At 39.6% G+C, this 20068-nt stretch overlaps 1 protein-coding gene across 2 annotated transcripts in view; it reads right to left on the bottom strand.

Annotated features, from left to right (window-relative positions):
* AFF2 (ALF transcription elongation factor 2) overlaps positions 1-20068 on the bottom strand; it is a 592065-nt gene that overhangs the window by 213812 nt on the left and 358185 nt on the right. For both annotated transcript variants that reach the window (XM_008273461.5, XM_051831608.3), the window contains exon 4: positions 11936-11980. In XM_008273461.5, coding sequence (XP_008271683.3) covers positions 11936-11980 — 45 coding nt within the window. The remainder of the gene's footprint in view (positions 1-11935; positions 11981-20068) is intronic.

Raw genomic sequence — 20068 nt, 5'->3', positions numbered from 1 at the left:
AATTATACATCTCTTCCCTCTCCCTACAGCCGCCGCGATGTTGATGCCCAAGAAGAATCACATTGCCATTTACGAACTCATCTTCAAGGAGGGGGTGATGGCAGCCAAAAAGGACGTGCACATGCCGAAGCACCCGGAGCTGGCAGACAAGAACGTGCACCCATTCCTATTATTCCAATATTGCTTTTGATTTGCATGATGTTCTACGTTCCCTGAAAAATCAGTGTTTCTTAAGCTATGCCCCAAATCCTTGACATTGGGAATCACCTCTTTGCTTCTTCCCTGTTTGACCTTCACAAAATTAGGTGTGGCCTAGGTTTATGGATGCCTTAAGATGAATCAATTGCAGAGATCAAATTTATTTGTTTCATTCTTCTTAACACTTTTAGCGATCTACAAGAAGAGAGGCAAAGCTTTTATTCTTTTAATTCAAAACTGGAAGATGCTTACCAAATGGATTTTTAAATCTGAGAGATTGCTTTCTCAATGCATTATCCAGAGATGGTAGTTTTCCTTTTATACAGATGCAAGTGGATTTGTTAATTTCCTGGTATTATCACTTCTCCACTCCCATCCCAATCCCATTAGCACCCACAGGACCAAAAGCCTGGTTCTCAAACCACAGTTGGAAACTATTACTTATTTCAGATAAGCTTACAATGCTTTTTGACAAAGCAATCCATTGTTTCATTACCCTCTCTGTCCACCCATGATATAGGAAGCAGGTGTAAATTCTACACAAGCCTTAAATTCTCACCTGTTTTCATTTAATTCAATAGAAAATAATAAATCACCATATTTAAAAGAAGAATCAGGCTTACAGAAAACAGACTTTTTTAATAGCACACCTATGATATATAGGGATTCATATCTACTCAGCTATTTTAAGGGGCTAGTCTTGTTCACTCCCTGGACAACTAAATGCTGGGTTGCTAAGGTACTGGTATTTGACATCATCTTCTCCCTGACATTTCCCCAAATTCGACAGGTTCCCATGATTCACTAGGCCACTCAACTCGTTACTCACATTACTCACTTTCCCAGTGACGTCTGTAAAATCATTTAAAATTCACCTCATTTACTAGCTGCAAATCCCCAGATTCCACATGAAAATATTTAATCTGCTTGACAGGCTCTAAATGCATTTGGAAGCACACTGGATGGCTTACCTACATTGTTCACATAATAGTTGTCATAATTAGATTTAGCATCTTCTGTGTTGATTACTGGGAGGCAAATAATGAGTAATATTTCTTATGGGCTAATTTGGTTCCATGAATAGCTCACCTCACATATGCACGCTATGTATTAAGTTCATTAGTGCTCTGAATTAGCTACAGAAAAGGTAATACTCCCTATAATTTACCCAGTCAAGGGCATTTTCACCTGCTGAAAAATTTACATATTTCCCAGTGTCATTATGTAAGAACTAGTCATCAGACTAACAGAGGGTAAAATCATTAGTTAGTTAATTTGTTTGACTCCATCAATGTTAACATAAACTGTAGTCTAAATTATACTTAGAAATTGTTAACTTTCTTAGATGCAACACTATATTATTATCTCAAGAAATGATACTTTAAAAAGAATAGGTTAGATGTTTTTGAAAAAGTCCAGAAGAATGACTATTGAAAGCAGCTATATAGAAAATCATTGGCATGATTCTACTTTAAACCTTATTTATTCATTAATTTGACAGGATATAAAATCAATTGCTTAACTATTGGTTAAATTTATAAAAGAAAGTCTACTGAAAGTTGCATGATTATGCTGTATAGTTGTGATAGTATAATCAAATTTAATTTCAGACATAGTTGTCTGAACAATTTTGCTCCCTGATCCTTTTTTCCTCACTCATAAAATGGAATTTTTCATTTGTTTTCTTGTTAAAAGCTTTTTTAAAAAAAGTACTGAATGTGGCTGTCCTGTAATTATTAGGAAGTTGTTTCCATGCTAAAACTGTAAACTGAAATACAAACCTAATAGGTAGAATTGCCTAATAATTTAGAAAGCTGTAAACACAGATTATAATGCAATCAGAAAGAGGAGTTTATGAAGGTGTTTGCCAACCTGATGCACATGGCAGGGATAAATCTGGAAGAAGATATAGTTTATAAAATCAAGTATCCTAAATCCTATCTAGCAAATTTAGCATCCCTCATGAAGAGTGAATTCTCCTTACAGATGTTTGCCTATGAAATTATCAACTATGGAAGGTACCTTGCAAGGAAACACAATCTGCTCAGCATCAAATCTAAGAGAAGCATTCTATCTGCATTTTTTACTCTATATAGGATTTAATTGATAGTTTGTTGATATATCAAATAAATTCTTTCTAGGAACAAATAAATCATGCCACTGCAAAAAAATAATCATTGAACATTCATCCTCACTTTATAGCATTTAGAGCATGCTATTCTTGCTGGCTTAACTCTTGCAAAAATGATGACCCTATTATCCATAAAACCCCAAGGAGCTCAGAAAGGAAGCTGCTGTTGGTGCCTGTATTATTACATAGGAGCAGCCTAGGAATCCCTCATATGATAGATGTATTATAACTGCCAAATGCCATCATTGGGGCCAGAGTTGTTATGATTTTTCATTTCTGTTTGCACTCGAGAGGAGCTTGACTCCAAAGAATGAATAGCATGCTGATGGAAGCAAGTACACAAGCTGGGCTGTCCTGCACAGATTACTGCCTTTAAGCTTCAAATGTGTAAAATCTGTAATAAGTAATAATATGCATGACAAGTAGGTAAGACATCTGAATTTACACAGCTCATTTTGTGGGAGGTCAGGCTGGTGGGAAGGTGTTGTAGCCTGGTAAATTCGGGTTTGAGAAACTACTTTATTTTAACATAATTGTATTTGCACAAATTGAGGAAACAACAAAAACCGAAATGAATTATTGGCTTATGTCAGCATAAAATATTGATGATAAAATAGAACTGAGTGTGTTAAACAAAGATAGACTCAGGTAAGCCAACAGGACCACAAGAAATGGCTAGCAAGATGGTTTTCAGAGGCCTGACGACTGTGACCTGGGGAAAATTACTTCACCTCTCTAGCTTTCACTCCAGTTCTGTAAAATATGAGTAATTAAAATTCATAGACAAAAGGTGCTTAAGGGTTGTGCCTGGCATACAGTAGGCAGTACTGTATTATTATTTCTTTTATTATTAATAGTAAGTTTGCTATTGTTCATTTTTACCAAACAAAATGAGATTTGAAAATATTAAAAGATAGCAAGAAGGCAGCTCTAGTATCTGCTCAGATTATGTTGGTTTGCTGGAATTGTTAAAGTAGCTAGAAATAAGTCAGCTGCAATCTGAAGCAAACATTTTCAAATGAGATTCACACATTAAGATTGTGATAGGATGGTTGATACTTGGGTGTAGAGCAAAAAAATCACTAGATTTAGAAAACAACAACCAGGTTCTCTTCTACTCCTGCCACATACTAACCCCACCTTTGGTTGCAGGTCATTTGAACTCTTAGCAACTTGATTTCTTGAAATAATAAGGAACTACCTTATTTCCTACAATCAAAATAAGATATAATGAGTTTCAAGTACTTTGAAAAGCAGACACCTGCTATAGGGAAATAAGATTGAATTAGCTTGCTATAATGCGACTGCACCTGCAAGGGTATGAGGGCAAGAAGGAAAGTGGTAGAAAACCAGACAATGTGGGCTCAAGTACTTTACCAAAACCAGGAGTGCAAAGAAAGAGAAGTGTAGGCGTTGATCTGAAGGAGAGTGAGTCTATTGTCAGAGAAATGATGAGTGGGAATTTTAAAGAATTCCAACTGGGTTGAATTTGAACAGCATTTTGAGAAAGGAGTCCAAAGTAAAATGCAGGAGACAAATTTATTTCCATTGCCTGGGGGACTCAGGGACTGAGTGTGGTAAGGAACTGGTTGTGTTATACTTGGTTAAAAAAAGAAGTCTGTTCCAGTGTGAGATGAAGTGTGTCTGCATGTTGAGCCAGGAAAGGGAGATGAGGGAGGTGGGAAAGTTGGGAGAGTAAACAGTGCAAGATTCCCATGTTACACAGACAAACAATGTGTACAGTATAGATTCTTTGACTGAATGTGAGCAGTGAGATGGAGTGGGGAATAATTAGCCCACATTTTTTGATGGAGAGACTGACAAGCCACACAACTAAGAAACGAAGGGCCTCTCATGAACAACTGGAAGCCAGCTCTTCATGCTTCTGGGCTAATGTTCCTTCCTTGGATTCCACAAGGAGAGATGATCTTGCCCTTGATGCTGTTTAGTTTGAAAAGCAAGGAGGGGGGTCAACTATAGGTAGAAAGAAATAGAAAAGATTATTTTCCCTAAGGGGGAGGCAGATGGAGAGCAGAGCAACAAACAGACTTACTGTGGAACTATCCACAGGCCTCCAAGGCCTTCAAACCAACAGTAACATGAATGGGTGATTTTTAAAAAGGCCAGCAAGCAAATTCTGTTGTGACATGCAATGCGGTCTATAAAAATTTAAGAATTAATCATAAAATTTGGAACATAAACTTCAAAAAGCTTATTTTTATTCCAAGCATGTCGCTCCCCCTCTTCGTGGAGGAACGACACAGGACCCTGCGCTGTTCTTTCGTCTGCTCGGCCCTCCCCGGGTTTGCTGTTGGTTCTTCCCGGGTTGGCTACTATCCCTTCCACCTCCGTGGAAGGGCAGTTCCCCCTGGCCACATTCCCCACTTCCGCAGGGGAGCGGCACACCGCCGGCCGGCTTTCTCGGGGGCTGCACAGGTGTTCCCTTAGGTGTTCCCCTTAGATGTTCCTGGTGCATGCCGTCTCTCTCCTCCTTTATAGTCCTCCTCCGCCAATCCTAACTCGGCTGCCCACACGCCGAGTACGCTGCTCTCCTCCAATCAATAGCAAGTCCTACAGTTTATTAGTTGAACTGGAGGCAGCTGTGCGGAAGCTGTTTACTTCTCTCCCAGCGCCATATTGTGGGAGAGCAGATGCATAGAATAAGTCTTAATTCCAGTAACTCAGTCTAGTCCGGTTTGCTCCCCACACAAGCATGGGAATGAAACAGTTCATTCTTCAATAAAGCAAAGCTCACTCATTAACGGTGCTATTGGGGAAAAAATGAGAATTCTATACGAGTTTTAGCCCTTCAAGAAAATGGGGTAAAAAGATCTTTCCCTAGATTCTCTTTCAAGAACAACAGAAGGACTTCTGTTACTTTCTCAAACGGTGCTAGCTTTTATGAGCTTATTAAGGCAATCTGCTTCACCTCTTTCTTCTACATTTAACTGAAATTCTGTTGTTTCTCTAAGTGGCACCTCCAGAAGCTTGGAGTCAACTGCCTCTGACAGGTGTTCAAATCACTCCATTCATTCAGTCACTATGCAAACCACCCAGACACCAGGCTCAGACTGCTCTCAAGTAGATAATTCTAGTTGTGCCACATTAGATGTTGATTTTGAGACAGTTCTAGCATAGCTTTTGGAGTTAAGGCCACTGACTTCATGTATGCTTGTTACCCAGAGGAGAAACAGAAGATAAACAGGTTAATGTCTACACTGGAGTTTGGCATGTCTTTCAATGTTATCTTACATCAACAGCATGGTACTGGTACAGAAACAGATGGATAGACCAATGGAACAGAATAGAAACACCAGAAATAAATCCAAACATCTACAGCCAACTTATATTTGATCAAGGATCCAAAACCAATTCCTGGAGCAAGGACAGTCTATTCAACAAATGGTCCTGGGAAAACTGGATTTCCACATGCAGAAGCATGAAACAAGACCCCTATCTTACACCTTACACAAAAATCCACTCCACATGGATTAAAGATCTAAACCTATGACCTGACACCATCAAATTATTAGAGAACATCACAGAAACCCTGCAAGATATAAGCATAGGCAAAGATTTCTTGGAAAGACCCCAGAGGCACAGGCAGTCAAAGCCAGAATCAACAACTGGAATTACATCAAATTGAGAAGTTTCTGTACTGCAAAAAAAAAAAAAAAATAGTCAGGAAAGTGAAGAGCCAACTGACAGAATGGGAAAATATTTGCAAGTTATGCAACTGATAAAGAGTTGATAACCAGAATCTACAGAGATCAAGGAACTCCACAACAACAAAACAAACAACACACTTAAGTGATGGGCCAAGGACCTCAATAGACATTTTTCAAAAGAGGAAATCCAAAGGGCCAACAGACACATGAAAAACTGTTCAGGATCACTAGCCATCAGGGAAATGCAAATCAAAACCACAGTGATGTTTCACCTCACCCTGGTTAGAATGGCTTACATATAGAAATCTACCAATAACAGATGCTGGCGAGGATGTGGGGGAAAAAAGGACACTCATCCACTGTTGGTGGGAATCCAAACTGGTAAAGCCACAATGGAAGTCAGTCTGGAGATTCCTCAGAAACCTGAATATAGCCCTACCACATGACACAGCCATCTTACTCCTTGGAATTTACTCAAAGGAAATTAAATTGGCAAATAAAAGAGCTGTGTGCATCTCAATGCTTATTGCACCTCAATTCACAATAGCTAAGACATTGGTCAACCTAAATGCCTATCAACAGTAGACTGGATAAAGACATTATGGGATATGTACTATACAGCAGTAAAAAACAAACAAACAAACAAACAAACAAACAAAAAATGAAATCCAGTCATTTGCAACAAAATGGAGGAATCCGGTAAACATCATGCTGAGTGAAATAAGCCAGTCCCAAAGGGACAAATTTCATATGTTCTCCCTGATCAGTGACAACTAACCAAGCACCTAAAAGGAAACCTGTAGAAGTGAAATAAACATTATGAGAAAAAATGACTTGATTAGCCCTTGTCCTGACTGTCAAGGAACAACTTACTACTTTATTCCTTTTAGTATTTTTTTGCTCTACTTAATACCATTGGTTGAACTCTTTAATTAACATACAATTATTCTTAGGTATAAATTTGACTGAAAAGTGGTCCTTGTTAAATATAAGAGTAGAAATAAGAGAGGGAGGAGATGTACAGTTCAGCATATCCTCACTCGGACTTACCCCTAATGGTAGAGCTAAAAACATACCAGGGGATTCCAAATCAATCCCATCAAGTTGGCATGCACCAATGCCATCTTCCTAGTCAACGTGATTACTTTAAGTTCATAATTGATCGTAATGATAGTATTAAGTGTCGAGAAACTCTGCAAGATATAGGTACCTGCAATGACTTCTTGGAAAACACCCCAGAAGCACAGGCAGTCAAAGCCAAAATTAACATTTGGGATTGCATCAAATTGGGAAGTTTCTGTACTGCAAAATAAACAGTCAGGAAAGTGAAGAGCCAACTGACAGAATGGGAACAAATATTCACAAACTATGCAACAGATAAAGGATTGATAACCAGAATCTACAAAGAAATCAAGAAACTCCACAACATCAAAACAAACAACCCACTTAAGAGATGGGCCAAGGACCTCAATAGATATTTTTCAAAAGAGGAAATCCAAAGGGCCAACAGACACATGAAAAAATGTGCAAGATCACTAGCAATCAGGGAAATGCCAATCAAAACCACAATGAGGTTTCTCCTCACCCCGGGTAGAATCGCTCACATTCAGAAATCTACCAACAATAGATGCTGGAGAGGATGTGGGGAAAAAGGGACACTAATCCACTGTTGGTGGGAATGCAAACTGGTTAAGCCCCTATGGACATCAGTCTGGAGATTCCTCAGAAAACGGAATATAACCCTACCATTCAACCCAGCCATACCACTCCTTGGAATTTACCCAAAGGAAATGAAATTGGCAAACAAACAAGCTGTCTGCACATTAATGTTTAGTGCAGCTCAATTCACAATAGCTAAGACCTGGAAACAACCCAAATGCCCAACAACAGTAGACTGGATAAAGAAATTGTGGGACATGTACTCTATAGAATACTATACAGCAGTCAAAAACAATGAAATCTGGTCATTTGTAACAAGATGGAGGAATCTGGAAAACATTATGTTGAGTGAATTAAGCCAGTCCCAAAGGGACAAATATGATATGTTCTCCCTGATCCACAACAACTAACTGAGCACCAAAGGGGAAACCTGTTGAAGTGAAATGGACACTATGAGAAACAGTGACTTGATCAGCTCTTGTTCTGATTGTTGATGTACAATGTAATACTTTTTCTATTTTAGTATTTTCTCTTTGTTTTGTTCTAGTACTATTGGTTGAACTCTGTGATTAACACACAATTATTCTTAGGTGTTTAAATTTTAACTGAAAAGTGATCCCTGTTAAATATAAGAGTGGGTTAAGAGAGGGAGGAGATGTACAATTTGGGACATGCTCAATCGGACTTGCACAAAATGGTAGAGTTAGAATCATGCCAGGGGATCCCAATACAATCCCATCAAGGTGGCATGTACCAATGCCATCTCACTATTCCAAGTGATCAATTTCAGTTCACAATTGATCACAATGATAGGTCTAAGAGTCAAAGGGATCACACAAACAAGACTAGTGTCTGCTAATACTAGCTGATAGAATCAAAAAGGGAGAGAACAATCCATCATGGGAAGCGGGATACACAATAGACTCATAGAATGGCAGATGTCCTAAATAGCACTCTGGCCTCAGAATCAGCCCTTAAGGCATTCGTATCTGGCTGAAGAGCCCATGAGAGTATTGCAGGCATGGAAAGCCAAGACACCCTGGAAAAAAAAAGAAGACCTAAATGGAAGATCTCTGCGAGTGAGATCCCAGTGGAAAGAACGGGGCCATCAAAGAAGGAGGTACCTTTCTCTGAAGGGAGGAGAGAACTTCCCCTTTGACTATGACCCTGTCTAAATAAGATCAAAGTTGGCGAACTCTAAAGGCTTCCATAGCCTTGGCAACTCGTGACTAGAGCCTAGGGAGATTACAGACGCCATAAACAAGAGTGTCAATTTGTTAAGTCAACAACAGGAGTAACTGTGTACTTACTTCTCATGTGGGATCTGTACTTAATATGTTGTCCAATGTGAAGTAATGCTACAACTAATACTGAAACAGTATTTTACACTTTGTGTTTCTGTTTGGGTGCAAACTGAAGAAATCTTTACTTAATATATACTGAATTGATCTTCTGTATATATAGATAATTGAAAATGAATCTTTATATGAATGGAATGGGAGAGGGAGTGGGAGATGGGAGGGATGTGAGTGGGAGGGAAATTATGGGGGGGCATTGTAATCCATTAACTGTACTTTGAAAATTTATATTTGCTAAATAAAAATAATAAAAAATAAAAGAAAAAATGACAGTATTAAGTGTCAAAGGAATCACATAAACAAGACTAGTGTCTACTAATAATAACTGATAGAATTAAAGAGGAGGGAACATTCCAACATGGGAATTGGGATACACAGCAGATGCCCTAAACAGCACTCTGGCCTCAGAATCAGCCCTTAAGTCATTTGGATCTTGCTCAAAAGCCCATGAGAGTTTCTCAGGCATGGAAAGCCAAGACACTGTGGCAAAAAAAATGAGCTAAATAAACGATCTTTATGAGTGAGATCCCAGTGGAAAGAACGGGCCATCAAAGAAGGAGGTGTCTTTCTCTGAAGCGAGGAGAGAACTTCCACTTTGATTATGGCCCTCTCTAAATAAGGTCAGAGTTTGTGAACTCAGGAGGCTTCCATAGCCTTGGCAGCTCATTATAAGGGCCTCAGGTGATTACTGACTTCATAAATAAGTGTGTCAATTGTTAAATCATCAATGGGAGTCACTGTGCACTTCCTCCCCATGTATGATCTCTGTCCTTAATGTGTTGTACTATGCGAATTAACGGTAAAACCAATATTCAAGCAGTACTTTATACTTTGGTTATCTGTGTGGGTGCAAAGTGTTGAAATCTTTACTTAGTATATATTAAGTTGATCTTCTGTATATAAAGATAATTGAAAATGAATCTTGATGAAGAATTGAATGGGAGAGGGAGTGGGAGATGGGATGGTTGTGCGTGGGAGGGAGGTTATGGGGGGAAAAGCTGCTATAACTTTTATTTAATGAATATAAATTTCCAAAGTACGATTTATGGATTACAATGGCTTCCCCCCCATACCGTCCCTCCCACCCACAACCTCCCCTTTCCCACTCCCTCTCCCCTTCCATTCACATCAACATTCATTTTCGATTATCTTAATATACAGAAGATCAGCTTAGTATACATTAAGTAAGGATTTCAACAGTTTGCTGTACTTTTGAAATTTATATTTATTAAATGTTTTTTTAAAAAAGAAAGGCAGCCAAGAAATGAGCACTGATTGAATCTGTTTTCCTAGTGTCCACCCAGTGGGAAGGAACAACCAGCTGAGTCCATTACACTTTTACACTTATGGATTTCACCACAGCCCCCCCACCTCCAGTTGAGCCCATAGGTCCTAGGGACAGATGACTGAAGGGTTGCTGGGCTCTAATAATATAAATTTGCCAACACATGTGGAATCCATACAGTCTCATCTCTGACCAGAATGATGTGACTCATCTTTTTAATAGTTGATAGCAATGTCCTTGGGTGAAAATAGATGCACGAATATTCACACAAGGTGAAATTGGGTGGCAGGCCATCTTGAGAGTAAACAAGCTTCTGCTCTTTACTATTCCTTAGGCTGTATTTTCACAGGACTTGCTTTGAACACTGGGTTGCTGCAAAGGCACTTACTGGAGTGGGGGCCCAGGAAAGAGTTGGGGTGACTAGTCAGTGAGGAAAGCACACAAAAAATTTTAATTGGCATTCAAATTGTTTTCTTTTCCAGATTAAAAAATTACATGTTTTTTACATTGCTACCCACACCTGCATGAGAGGAAGGGTAACTATTATTGTCCACTTTAGAGATGAAAGGAAGATTCAGAAAGATAAAGCCATCTATCCAAAGTCACAGAAGTGACAAATGGTGATACTAGACAGGGATTCATTCCTATGATTCCTGTTCTTGAAATACCATATTGCCCTATGATGCCAACACCTAGGGTAGTAGGTAGATACATATTTTTTTTTGTTTTGCTTTGGTTTTTTCCTTTGGATTTGTTACTTCAGTGGAGGTGATAGGCACTTTTTCAATTTTGTTCTGCCTCCAGGCCATTCCCATATATCAATTCACTCCCATAAGTAACATTTCCCACAATATGCCACCATTTCCAAACATCTCTCCCTCTCCCCACCCCATATCTCATCCCCCTATTATAAGCCACTGTCTCCATAATTATGGTACATCAACAGTATATTGGGAGATAGCAGAGAAGTTAAAACCCCAGAAAGCAGAAAGCAGAAATGTGAAGATTTAGGGTATGGTTCTTGAACAGAAAAAGTTCCTTAAAGAAGGTGATGGGCCCTCATCCAAAATTCAAAAGGAACTTAGAAGGGCTGGTGCTATGACGTAGTGGGTAAAGCTGCTGCCTGTGGTGTGGGTGTCAGTCTGAGTCCCAGCTGCTGCACTTTCAGCTCTCTGCTATGGCCTGAAAAAGCAATAGGAGATGGTGCAAGTCCTTGGGACCCCGCACCCATATGGGAGAACCAAAAGAAACTCCAGGCTCCTGGCTTCAGATTGGCCCATCTCTGGCTGTTGCAGCCATTTGGGCAGTGAACTAGTGGATGGAAGACCTTTCTCTCTCTCTCTGCCTCTGCCTCTCTAACTCCACCTTTCAAATAAATAAATAAATCTTTAAAAAATAAATAAAGGAACATAGAGAAGGATGTAGGAATAGGATGAAGGCTTCTTGATATTAGATGATGCACAAGAGGACAGGCAAGAGATGAGACAGGTAGTATAAGGAAAAAAAGTCTCAAAGTTGACTGCAAGGATTTCCCATAATGATACTCCTTGAAACAGGAGGTATCTTACTACAAACAGATTAAGCAGATAGATTACTTCTTTATAAGAAGGCACAGAAATGAAGGTTTTAAACTCACCCGCAAGATTTCTTCAACACAGCTTGGATCACTGGGAATGCTTACCTAAAACAAAATAAATACAAAAAATTTAAAAACAATCTAGTTATTTCCAGAGAAGATTATTCTATAAAGGATTACACTGTGTGAAAAATTTTAAAGAAGGAAAAAAATGTGGCCATCAACACTTTTCTCTATTAAATTAAAAGCAGTAACTATCTGAATGGCCAAGTTGGCTTTACCTTAATGAAGCAGTAAGAATGTGGAACAGGGAGCAGAAAGAAAATGATTCCTTATTCTTTCACTTATTAGTTGTAGGACACTCAGTCATACTCCTTCCCCATGGGCTTTTTTTTTTTTTTTGGCTCATCTATCCAAAAAGGGAGTTTGACCTTGTAATTTTTAAGGATGTTTCAACCTTCTGACATGGTTTAGCAAATTATTCAGTAAAAAACATGAGACCAATGTAAAACACTTCTATGATTCAACTGAGTTCTCTTTGAACTTGGGAGTCCAACCAGATGCCTACAAATCTTATTCTAAACATCAAGGCTGAAATCCTGTGTAAATTGCATGCCTGATTTGGCACTTAGGAAGAGTCTCAGAAACACCATGTGAATTTCATGAGCCATCTTTTGTAATTTGACACTTTCCTAGTCAATCAAAATTCAAGTCGATATCAGAAATGTACTGAGGGTTTAATCCATGTCAGGCACATGGCCCTTTCCTCCAAGGGCTCCAGAGTCAGTGAGGGCAAAAAGCTAAATGTCAGTGTGAGATACCTGCTACAAAACAGTGCATGATGAAGGACTTGAGAGTGGGACAACCACCTGGAGAAATGTCTGTGGTCTGAACATTTCCTGTGCGGGTTATGAGCATACCCTAAATGTCCCTAAGTATTCCCCTCACACCTGCATTCTCTCCAGGATTGCAATCTGATCACTTCCATAATTCTCCTGTTTTGGTAAGAAGAAAGATGGGTCCCTTTCACTCACTGCCTTAGGAGACAAAAGGGAACACTGCTACAGCATCTCTATTTCTCAGGTCTTGTAATCTATTTCTGATAGATTGCAGTATGAACACAACTATATATGGGGAAAGGGTGAATAGATTAGGGCACCTGATTTCTTCAGCTTCAAAAGGTACATGTTAAAAAATGCAGCAAATTGGCCAGCGCCGGGGCTCACTAGGCTAATCCTCCACCTGCGGCACTGGCACCCCGAAATCTAGTCCCAGTCGGGGCGCTGGATTCTGTCCCGGTTGCTCCTCTTCCAGTCCAGCTCTCTGCTGTAGCCCGGGAGTGCAGTGGAGGATAGCCCAGGTCCTTGGGCCCTTCACCTGCATGGGAGACGAGGAAGTACATGGCTCCTGGCTTCGGATCAGCGCAGCGCGCACTGGCTGCAATGTGCCGGCCGTAGCGGGCTGAACCGGGATGAACCAACGGAAAAAGGAAGACCTCTCTCTCTCTCTATCTCTCTCTCTCTCTCACTAACTCTGCCTCTCCAAAAAATATAAATAAATAAAAAAACGCAACAAATCTTCAATTCACAGGAAACGACTTTACACACATTATTTTCAACCAGTATTTAATGAATACCTTCTATATTTAAGAGTCTCTCCTCCAGGGAGCATTAAATTGCAAGTATGGGAGGCAGGCTGAGACAGAGTCATGGATAATGAGGAATGATCCATCCTGGGTTACTTAGTATGCTTCCAGTTTACACTTGGTATCCAGGCACATTTATTGATAGAATCCCCTTTCATACTCAAATATTTCTCAGTTTCAATGACTTGCTATACAATTACCCTTCCCATAACAATAATACGCTAAAATATTGGGTAGAAGAAGCAGTAGAAAAAAAGGCCCAAAAAGCTAGTTAGGCCTACATTGTAAAGAACCTGATAGGGAACCATGAGTGATTTGGGCTACCACATTTCATTCATTCATTCAACAACAGATCTAAGAACTGTTCTACCATGCTGGCGCTAGGCAGATATACAATGGAAAACAAAAGGAGACATAGTTTCCTCCCTCATGTAATTGTAGACTAAATGGGAAGGCATATATGTAAAACACAAATCACATATCTAATGCATAGCTATAACTGTGTTAAGAGCTACAAAGGACATCATCCCGTGGAAACTAGTTCTGCAAAATAAGAGATTCTGTATCCAGCTAAGTGCAATCCAGATCTTGCTCGAAGTGATCCATGATGCAAATCAAAGGCTGTGTGACACCCATCACATTATTTTAATACAGCACAGTACCAACTTTCTTGACCCTTAAATTCTTGGGTTTTTAGTTACAGTTCAATTTTAATTTTTTTTTCAATTAACAAACATCACTATTCCATAGAAGGACTATTTGTACACCATATACTAGAAGACACTCCTCTAATATATAACAAGATTATAGAACTCAACTGGTAATTATTTACAGCAAGTACAATGTCACTCTATTGTTCAATGTTGGAGCAACTGTATTTTTCAAGACAGTTTTTGAACTTCTAACAAATATCTTTCCTAAACACAAAGGTCAAAAAGATTGTAACAAAGGCTTAAATCTTCAATATGACAGTTGCATTGCATGAATGTAGGCTGCTCAGGGTTAAAAAATGTATGGCCCAGTCTCTTGAAAATGTCTTTTTCTCTTTTTTTCCATACAAACCCATCAAATATTAATTTTTACATTAAAGATGGAAAAATAACAGTGGTATGCAGACATTGTAAAAGCACTTGCCTATGATTCAAAACAATTGTGTGTGAGTCCTGGCCCTATAACTTGAGAACAGAACTTAGTAACTTTACCCATGTGTTCCAGTTTTTCCAACTGTAAAATAAGATAAAATAAAATAAAATGCCTCTTTGGTTCAGCTCTCACAGGATTTCTGTAAGCATCACACATTGTCACTCTCTTACTCCTTGTCCTCTTGTTTTCATTACTTCTATTATTAAAAGTTTGGTCTTCTTGTCTTTTCAAGCTGAGCTCTGACTCACTCTTGCCAACTGCAAATATCATCTCTACACCTGGAACTATAAATGGCCATTTCCATATGGGAGGAAATGCTGTCAAAATAGAAAGAATCGTGTTCCCTGGGGCTTTGTAGAAAATCTAATAATGACTATCAGAGTTGGTAGCACTGAGGAGAACTCTACAGATAAGAGAAGTCAAATCAATATGCATCTGCATCTAGTGTTCTGATAGTTTTTTTAATGGAAATTAAATTTTATTACGGATTACAATAGTTCTGTGAATTGTATAATAAATGCAAACACTGATATATTTTTTTTTAAATACTGGAATCCAACATTCACATTCAGTCAGTAGTTCGGCAAAAGCATCTAGTTCAGCTCCACAGCTGTTTTCTCCGTGAAACAACTACTTAGGAACAGAGAATACTTTCTCTGCTTCCTGAAAGTGTTTCTTAATGGATCAGCAATCATTTCCTCTGTGCCTAGAACAGTGTTGGGCATGGAGAAGTTGGTAAGACAAATAACTTCCAGACCTGGCCCCTTTCTTTCAGTTAAAATGTCTAGATGGGACAGGAAAACAAACAATTAGAGACCCAATGGGACATACATTGTAAGGTAGTCCTGACAAGGGTAATAGGATCCTAATCATTCTCCCAGTCTGCCTATTCATCAGTTCTCCCATTTATTTCTTTAGACAACAAATCCTGATTGAACTCACACTGTGCTCAGGATGGTGCCAAGGAGGATTCAGACACTGAAGATAGCATAATTTCTGCCTTCAGGACTCCACGCAAATGGGGCAGGAGGAAGTCACTTACTGGGGAAACAGACAATACCAAACAGGAGATCTGATTTAGGTGGCAGGAAAATGATACCTACCAGCTTCACGGACAGAGCCATGTCCCATAGAAGCTCCCAGTCAGCAAGGGCCCCACTGTAGTCTTCATTCCATATGAAAGTGAGAGGCCAAGGATTCGACATGGTTGACAAGTTGCTGGACCACCTGAAGCCACTTCAGTCTCTGAGCCCCTTGCTGCATGGTGCTAAGAGTTACTGTGCACTGGAAGCAACCTGTGCTATGGCTGAGGTTTGGCCTCAAAGTTTGACCTCTTACAATCTCCTTCCCTCTCACGCACACATACCCACACCTCTTGCAATCATTCTGTAGGAGCCATTCACACAGGTGTGAATGAAAGAAACTGAGGCCCTGGGATTAGGACTGTTGCCTCTTGAGCTTCCAAGCTGCCACTTAATTCTCCAGCCACTTTCTCCTCTCTATAAATCCACGTTTGAGTATTCAGATAGTCCACAAAGCACAAGTTAGGCACTTAGAGGCACAGTTTCCTTTCAAATTTCCCCTCTCCCTTCCTACTCTTGGAGTAGAAAGCAAGCTGTGTAATGCACAGGGGAGGCTGTGCTCTCACTCCTAGCCCTAGACTGGGCACAGAGGTGGTCCTATGAGGGCCAGAGAAGGGAGGCACACATCAGGCAGGTGGTGAGTTGACAGAGCCCTCATAAGCATACTCTCTCTGCATCTGATGGTGCAGTCTGCCACCCCATGAAACTACCAGAAAGACCATATACAGATCATCGGAAATGATTAACACACATCTTAAAAAAAATCAGGGTACCTTTAAATCATCAAATATTCAGTCAACTGCAGCAACAATAAATGACTTTCATAGGATGCTATCATCATTCTGAAATTAGCTTAGAGCATACTTCTTAGCAATTAGGGCAACACAAGATATCAAAAATATCCTAATTGTGGCATTGAGACATAAGCATTAATGTAAAACATAGAGATTAATGTAAACATTAAAAAAAGATCATTGCATGGTTAACTCAGAGGAGCTCAATGAATTCCTATGGGTACATTGCTACTAAGGATGTCATTTTTAAATCTAAACTCATTCCGAGGTCATCTCACAAAACCTGACAATCAAAGCCTGGTATCCTAGGTGTATTCCATCTTGACAAAGAATTCTCAAAGTAAAACTTAAATATTGCAAGTTTAATGGCAAATCAAATAACTGGGCCTAGTTAAGCAATATCAACTAACACCTATGGTAACTTCCAAGCTAATTCCATTTGTTTTTTCATTAACAAATTGCCACAGTCATCCGCATGATTGATTTATAGGACACAGAGCTTCCTTGATATGCATTACTGATAAAATGAAAACATAGCCTGTGATATTGTACTGACAAACATTTTCAGACTTTTTTACATTTTTAATCTCTATCATTGGCCATTTATAAAAATATAGGACCACCATAATTCTGAAGATCTTACCTGCATGTCTTTTGAGACGTCTCTATCTCCCACCCAGAATCTGGAAAACCAAAAATTTAGCTCACATCTATGTGTCCCTTACTTCCTGCCTTACCTTAACCCATCCCTATTCAAGTTTGTGTTTATGAGTCTATGATTAAATTGGGAACAATTAATATTATATAAGCTGTAGACAGAATTCCCCAGGTAATACAACTTCAATCAAAACAAAAAAAATTCACAACAGTTATATGGTATAGCCAACCAGCGCATCTTCCAATTTCATTTTAATGCAGCAAAGGGCCTGGGTATCCAAAGTGTTGATATCTATTTTAAAATATTGTGTATGGCCAATTTTTAAGGAAGTCATATGGTTAAAAAATGCCATGTAAAACAAGCTAACATGTGCCACGTTAACATATACCATTTTAAGACAAATACGGAAAATGACCCTTTGTAGAGAATTACGCATGGAAATAAAACTGAAAAACTAAGAGGCAGCAACTAACTTTTGTATACTTGAGAAACATGAGATAAATTATTGTATTTTCTGGGGGTGCCAATGGGTAGTAGAAAGAATATGGCCTTCAAAGCTCAATAGAAATGAATTTAAATCTCAGCTCTGAAACTTCATTTTTGTTGTGACATTTTGGCCAGCCACTTGAACTTCTCTGGGCCACTATTTCCTTATCAACGTAAGAAGAATTTTAAAAATGTACTTGTAGGATTTTTTGTGAAGTTGAATTGAAGTGAGGTATGTAAGAGTACCTTAGCTGAGAAGTGGGTGCATGTTAACTCTCCACTAGTATTTTCTATTCTAAGTTCCATCAGAGACCCTTAGAAAGGCATCAGGGCTCTAAACTATTGAACCACTGAGGAGATAGCTTGGTTGCCTTGTTAAACTGGTCCCCCATGACATCTTATGACTGTGGCTAATTATTATATCTGAGGTAGGAGGTCAGTGTATAGAGTCTCGAGCTGCTGCTCCATCTGCTGGCTCTCACTGGAGGTGACAAAGGAGGCTAGAGATGGGACTTGATGGAGTATGACAATAGAGGGGGTGAGGGTGGGAGGGATTGGGGAAGGGTGGGCAATGTGCTTCATTATGAGGACATCTCTTCACTGCTTGCATTAGGTATGGGCAATGGCAGAATGCATATGCAGAAAGACCCATCATCAGCTGAGAGGATCTAATGGCAGATGGAATTTCAAGTGAAGAGTATTTAATTCAGTGGGCTCTGAATAGCCATTAGCTCACTGTTCATTTATTTGGTCTAATAACTAGTTTCAATAGAAGAGTAAGCTATAAATAGAAGGTATGTGTGTGTGTGTGTGTGTGTGAGAGAGAGAGAGAGAGAGAGAGAGAGAGAGAGAAGGAGATTTTTAAGTACACATCTAGAAATATTACCACAGTAAACCAGAAACCTTTCTGGAAGTCCCTGGAGGCTTGAGCCACATTCTTCTAAGGATGCTTTGCTTTTGGTCCCTGGGGCTGGTCAGGGAGGTCATTCTGGTTGCTGCTGTAGCCACTTCTCATACTCATGCTCCATCCATGAAGTCTCTTTTGGCCAGATACTCCAAGCCCAGATCCTCTACTCTTGTATTGTCCAGGCTTCTCACCTCAATTCCTTCATTCTGAATGTATATTTAAGCAGTCTCCTCTTTATCTTTGCCAGCCTCCTAGATGCTACCCCAACCCATATGACACTTCTGCCTATGCTTTTCTCAACCTTCTGTCTGTTCCTAGGGCCTTCCCTATAACTCAAAGACATTATGGCTATGGTTCCTTCCTTTTAACATTCCTACATATGCATTCAACTCCTCAGAGCTCATGGAATATCCATGACCATCCCATGCAAGTCCCACCACTGCTCACAAGGACCACTTAGGATTAAAATCTAGATTCTATCAAATCCATACTTATTGTACTTCCACTAAGACTAAAGGTCCTCTTATGCTCAGGGCCATAATATCTCTTCTAGTAAAAGAGAAGACTGCAAAAATAGAGTTGTACAAATTGGAGTGAAGTAAGAAAATTGCTGAACTGATACATGATATAATTATATAGAAAAGATGTATCAGGAAGCAATTTCAGTAGTTATGTCTGCCAATTAATTGCTATATGTTTTAAAATTGTCATATGCTCCTGATTTCTCCAATATACATAGCAAAATCTAATAGAACAATGAAATAATTGTAAGCACTATCTTATATAGTTTCAAACAAAGTATCCAAGAAAGGAAGGAAAAGAAAAATATACGGACAGTAAGGAAATGGCAGCTCTGTGTCCAAGATCTACCATTAATTATCTGTGTGATTTGGGAGAATTCAATTCCTCATTGTCCAGATAATATTCTGAGGGCACAGTAACACATCATAATGTTCCAGTGTTTTGTATTTCACATAACAGTACAAAAATAATAGGGGATACATATAAGATTGCCAACGTCTTGTTTTGTAAATAAAAGGCATTGCAAAACAAAAAACAACAAATAGTACTGCTATTTTGTGAAAGCAAAACTGCTATAGCATCCAAAAATTATGAAGGGTATACTCTTGGAATAAAGGACAGTTTTGGCCGGCACTGCGGCTCACTAGGCTAATCCTCCGCTTGTGGCACTGGCACACCGGGTTCTAGTCCTGGTCAGGTTGCCGGATTCTGTCCCGGTTGCCCCTCTTCCAGGCCAGCTCTCTGCTATGGCCCTGGAGGGCAGTGGAGGATGGCCCAAGTGCTTGGGCCTTGCACCCGCATGGGCGACCAGGAGAAGCACCTGGCTCCTGGCTTCAGATCAGCGCGGTGCGCCGGCCGCAGCGCGCTGGCCGCGGCGGCCATTGGAGGGTGAACCAACGCAAAGGAAGACCTTTCTCTCTGTTTCTCTATCTCTCACTGTCCACTCTGCCTGTCAA

The sequence above is a fragment of the Oryctolagus cuniculus genome, chromosome X, assembly GCF_051225735.1.
Source record: "Oryctolagus cuniculus isolate XC-2025 breed Fujian yellow rabbit chromosome X, ASM5122573v1, whole genome shotgun sequence".
In the NCBI taxonomy this organism is placed as follows: Eukaryota; Metazoa; Chordata; class Mammalia; order Lagomorpha; family Leporidae; genus Oryctolagus; species Oryctolagus cuniculus.
Note: the sequence above shows the minus strand (reverse complement) of the source record. Positions and strands in the feature narration are given on the sequence as shown.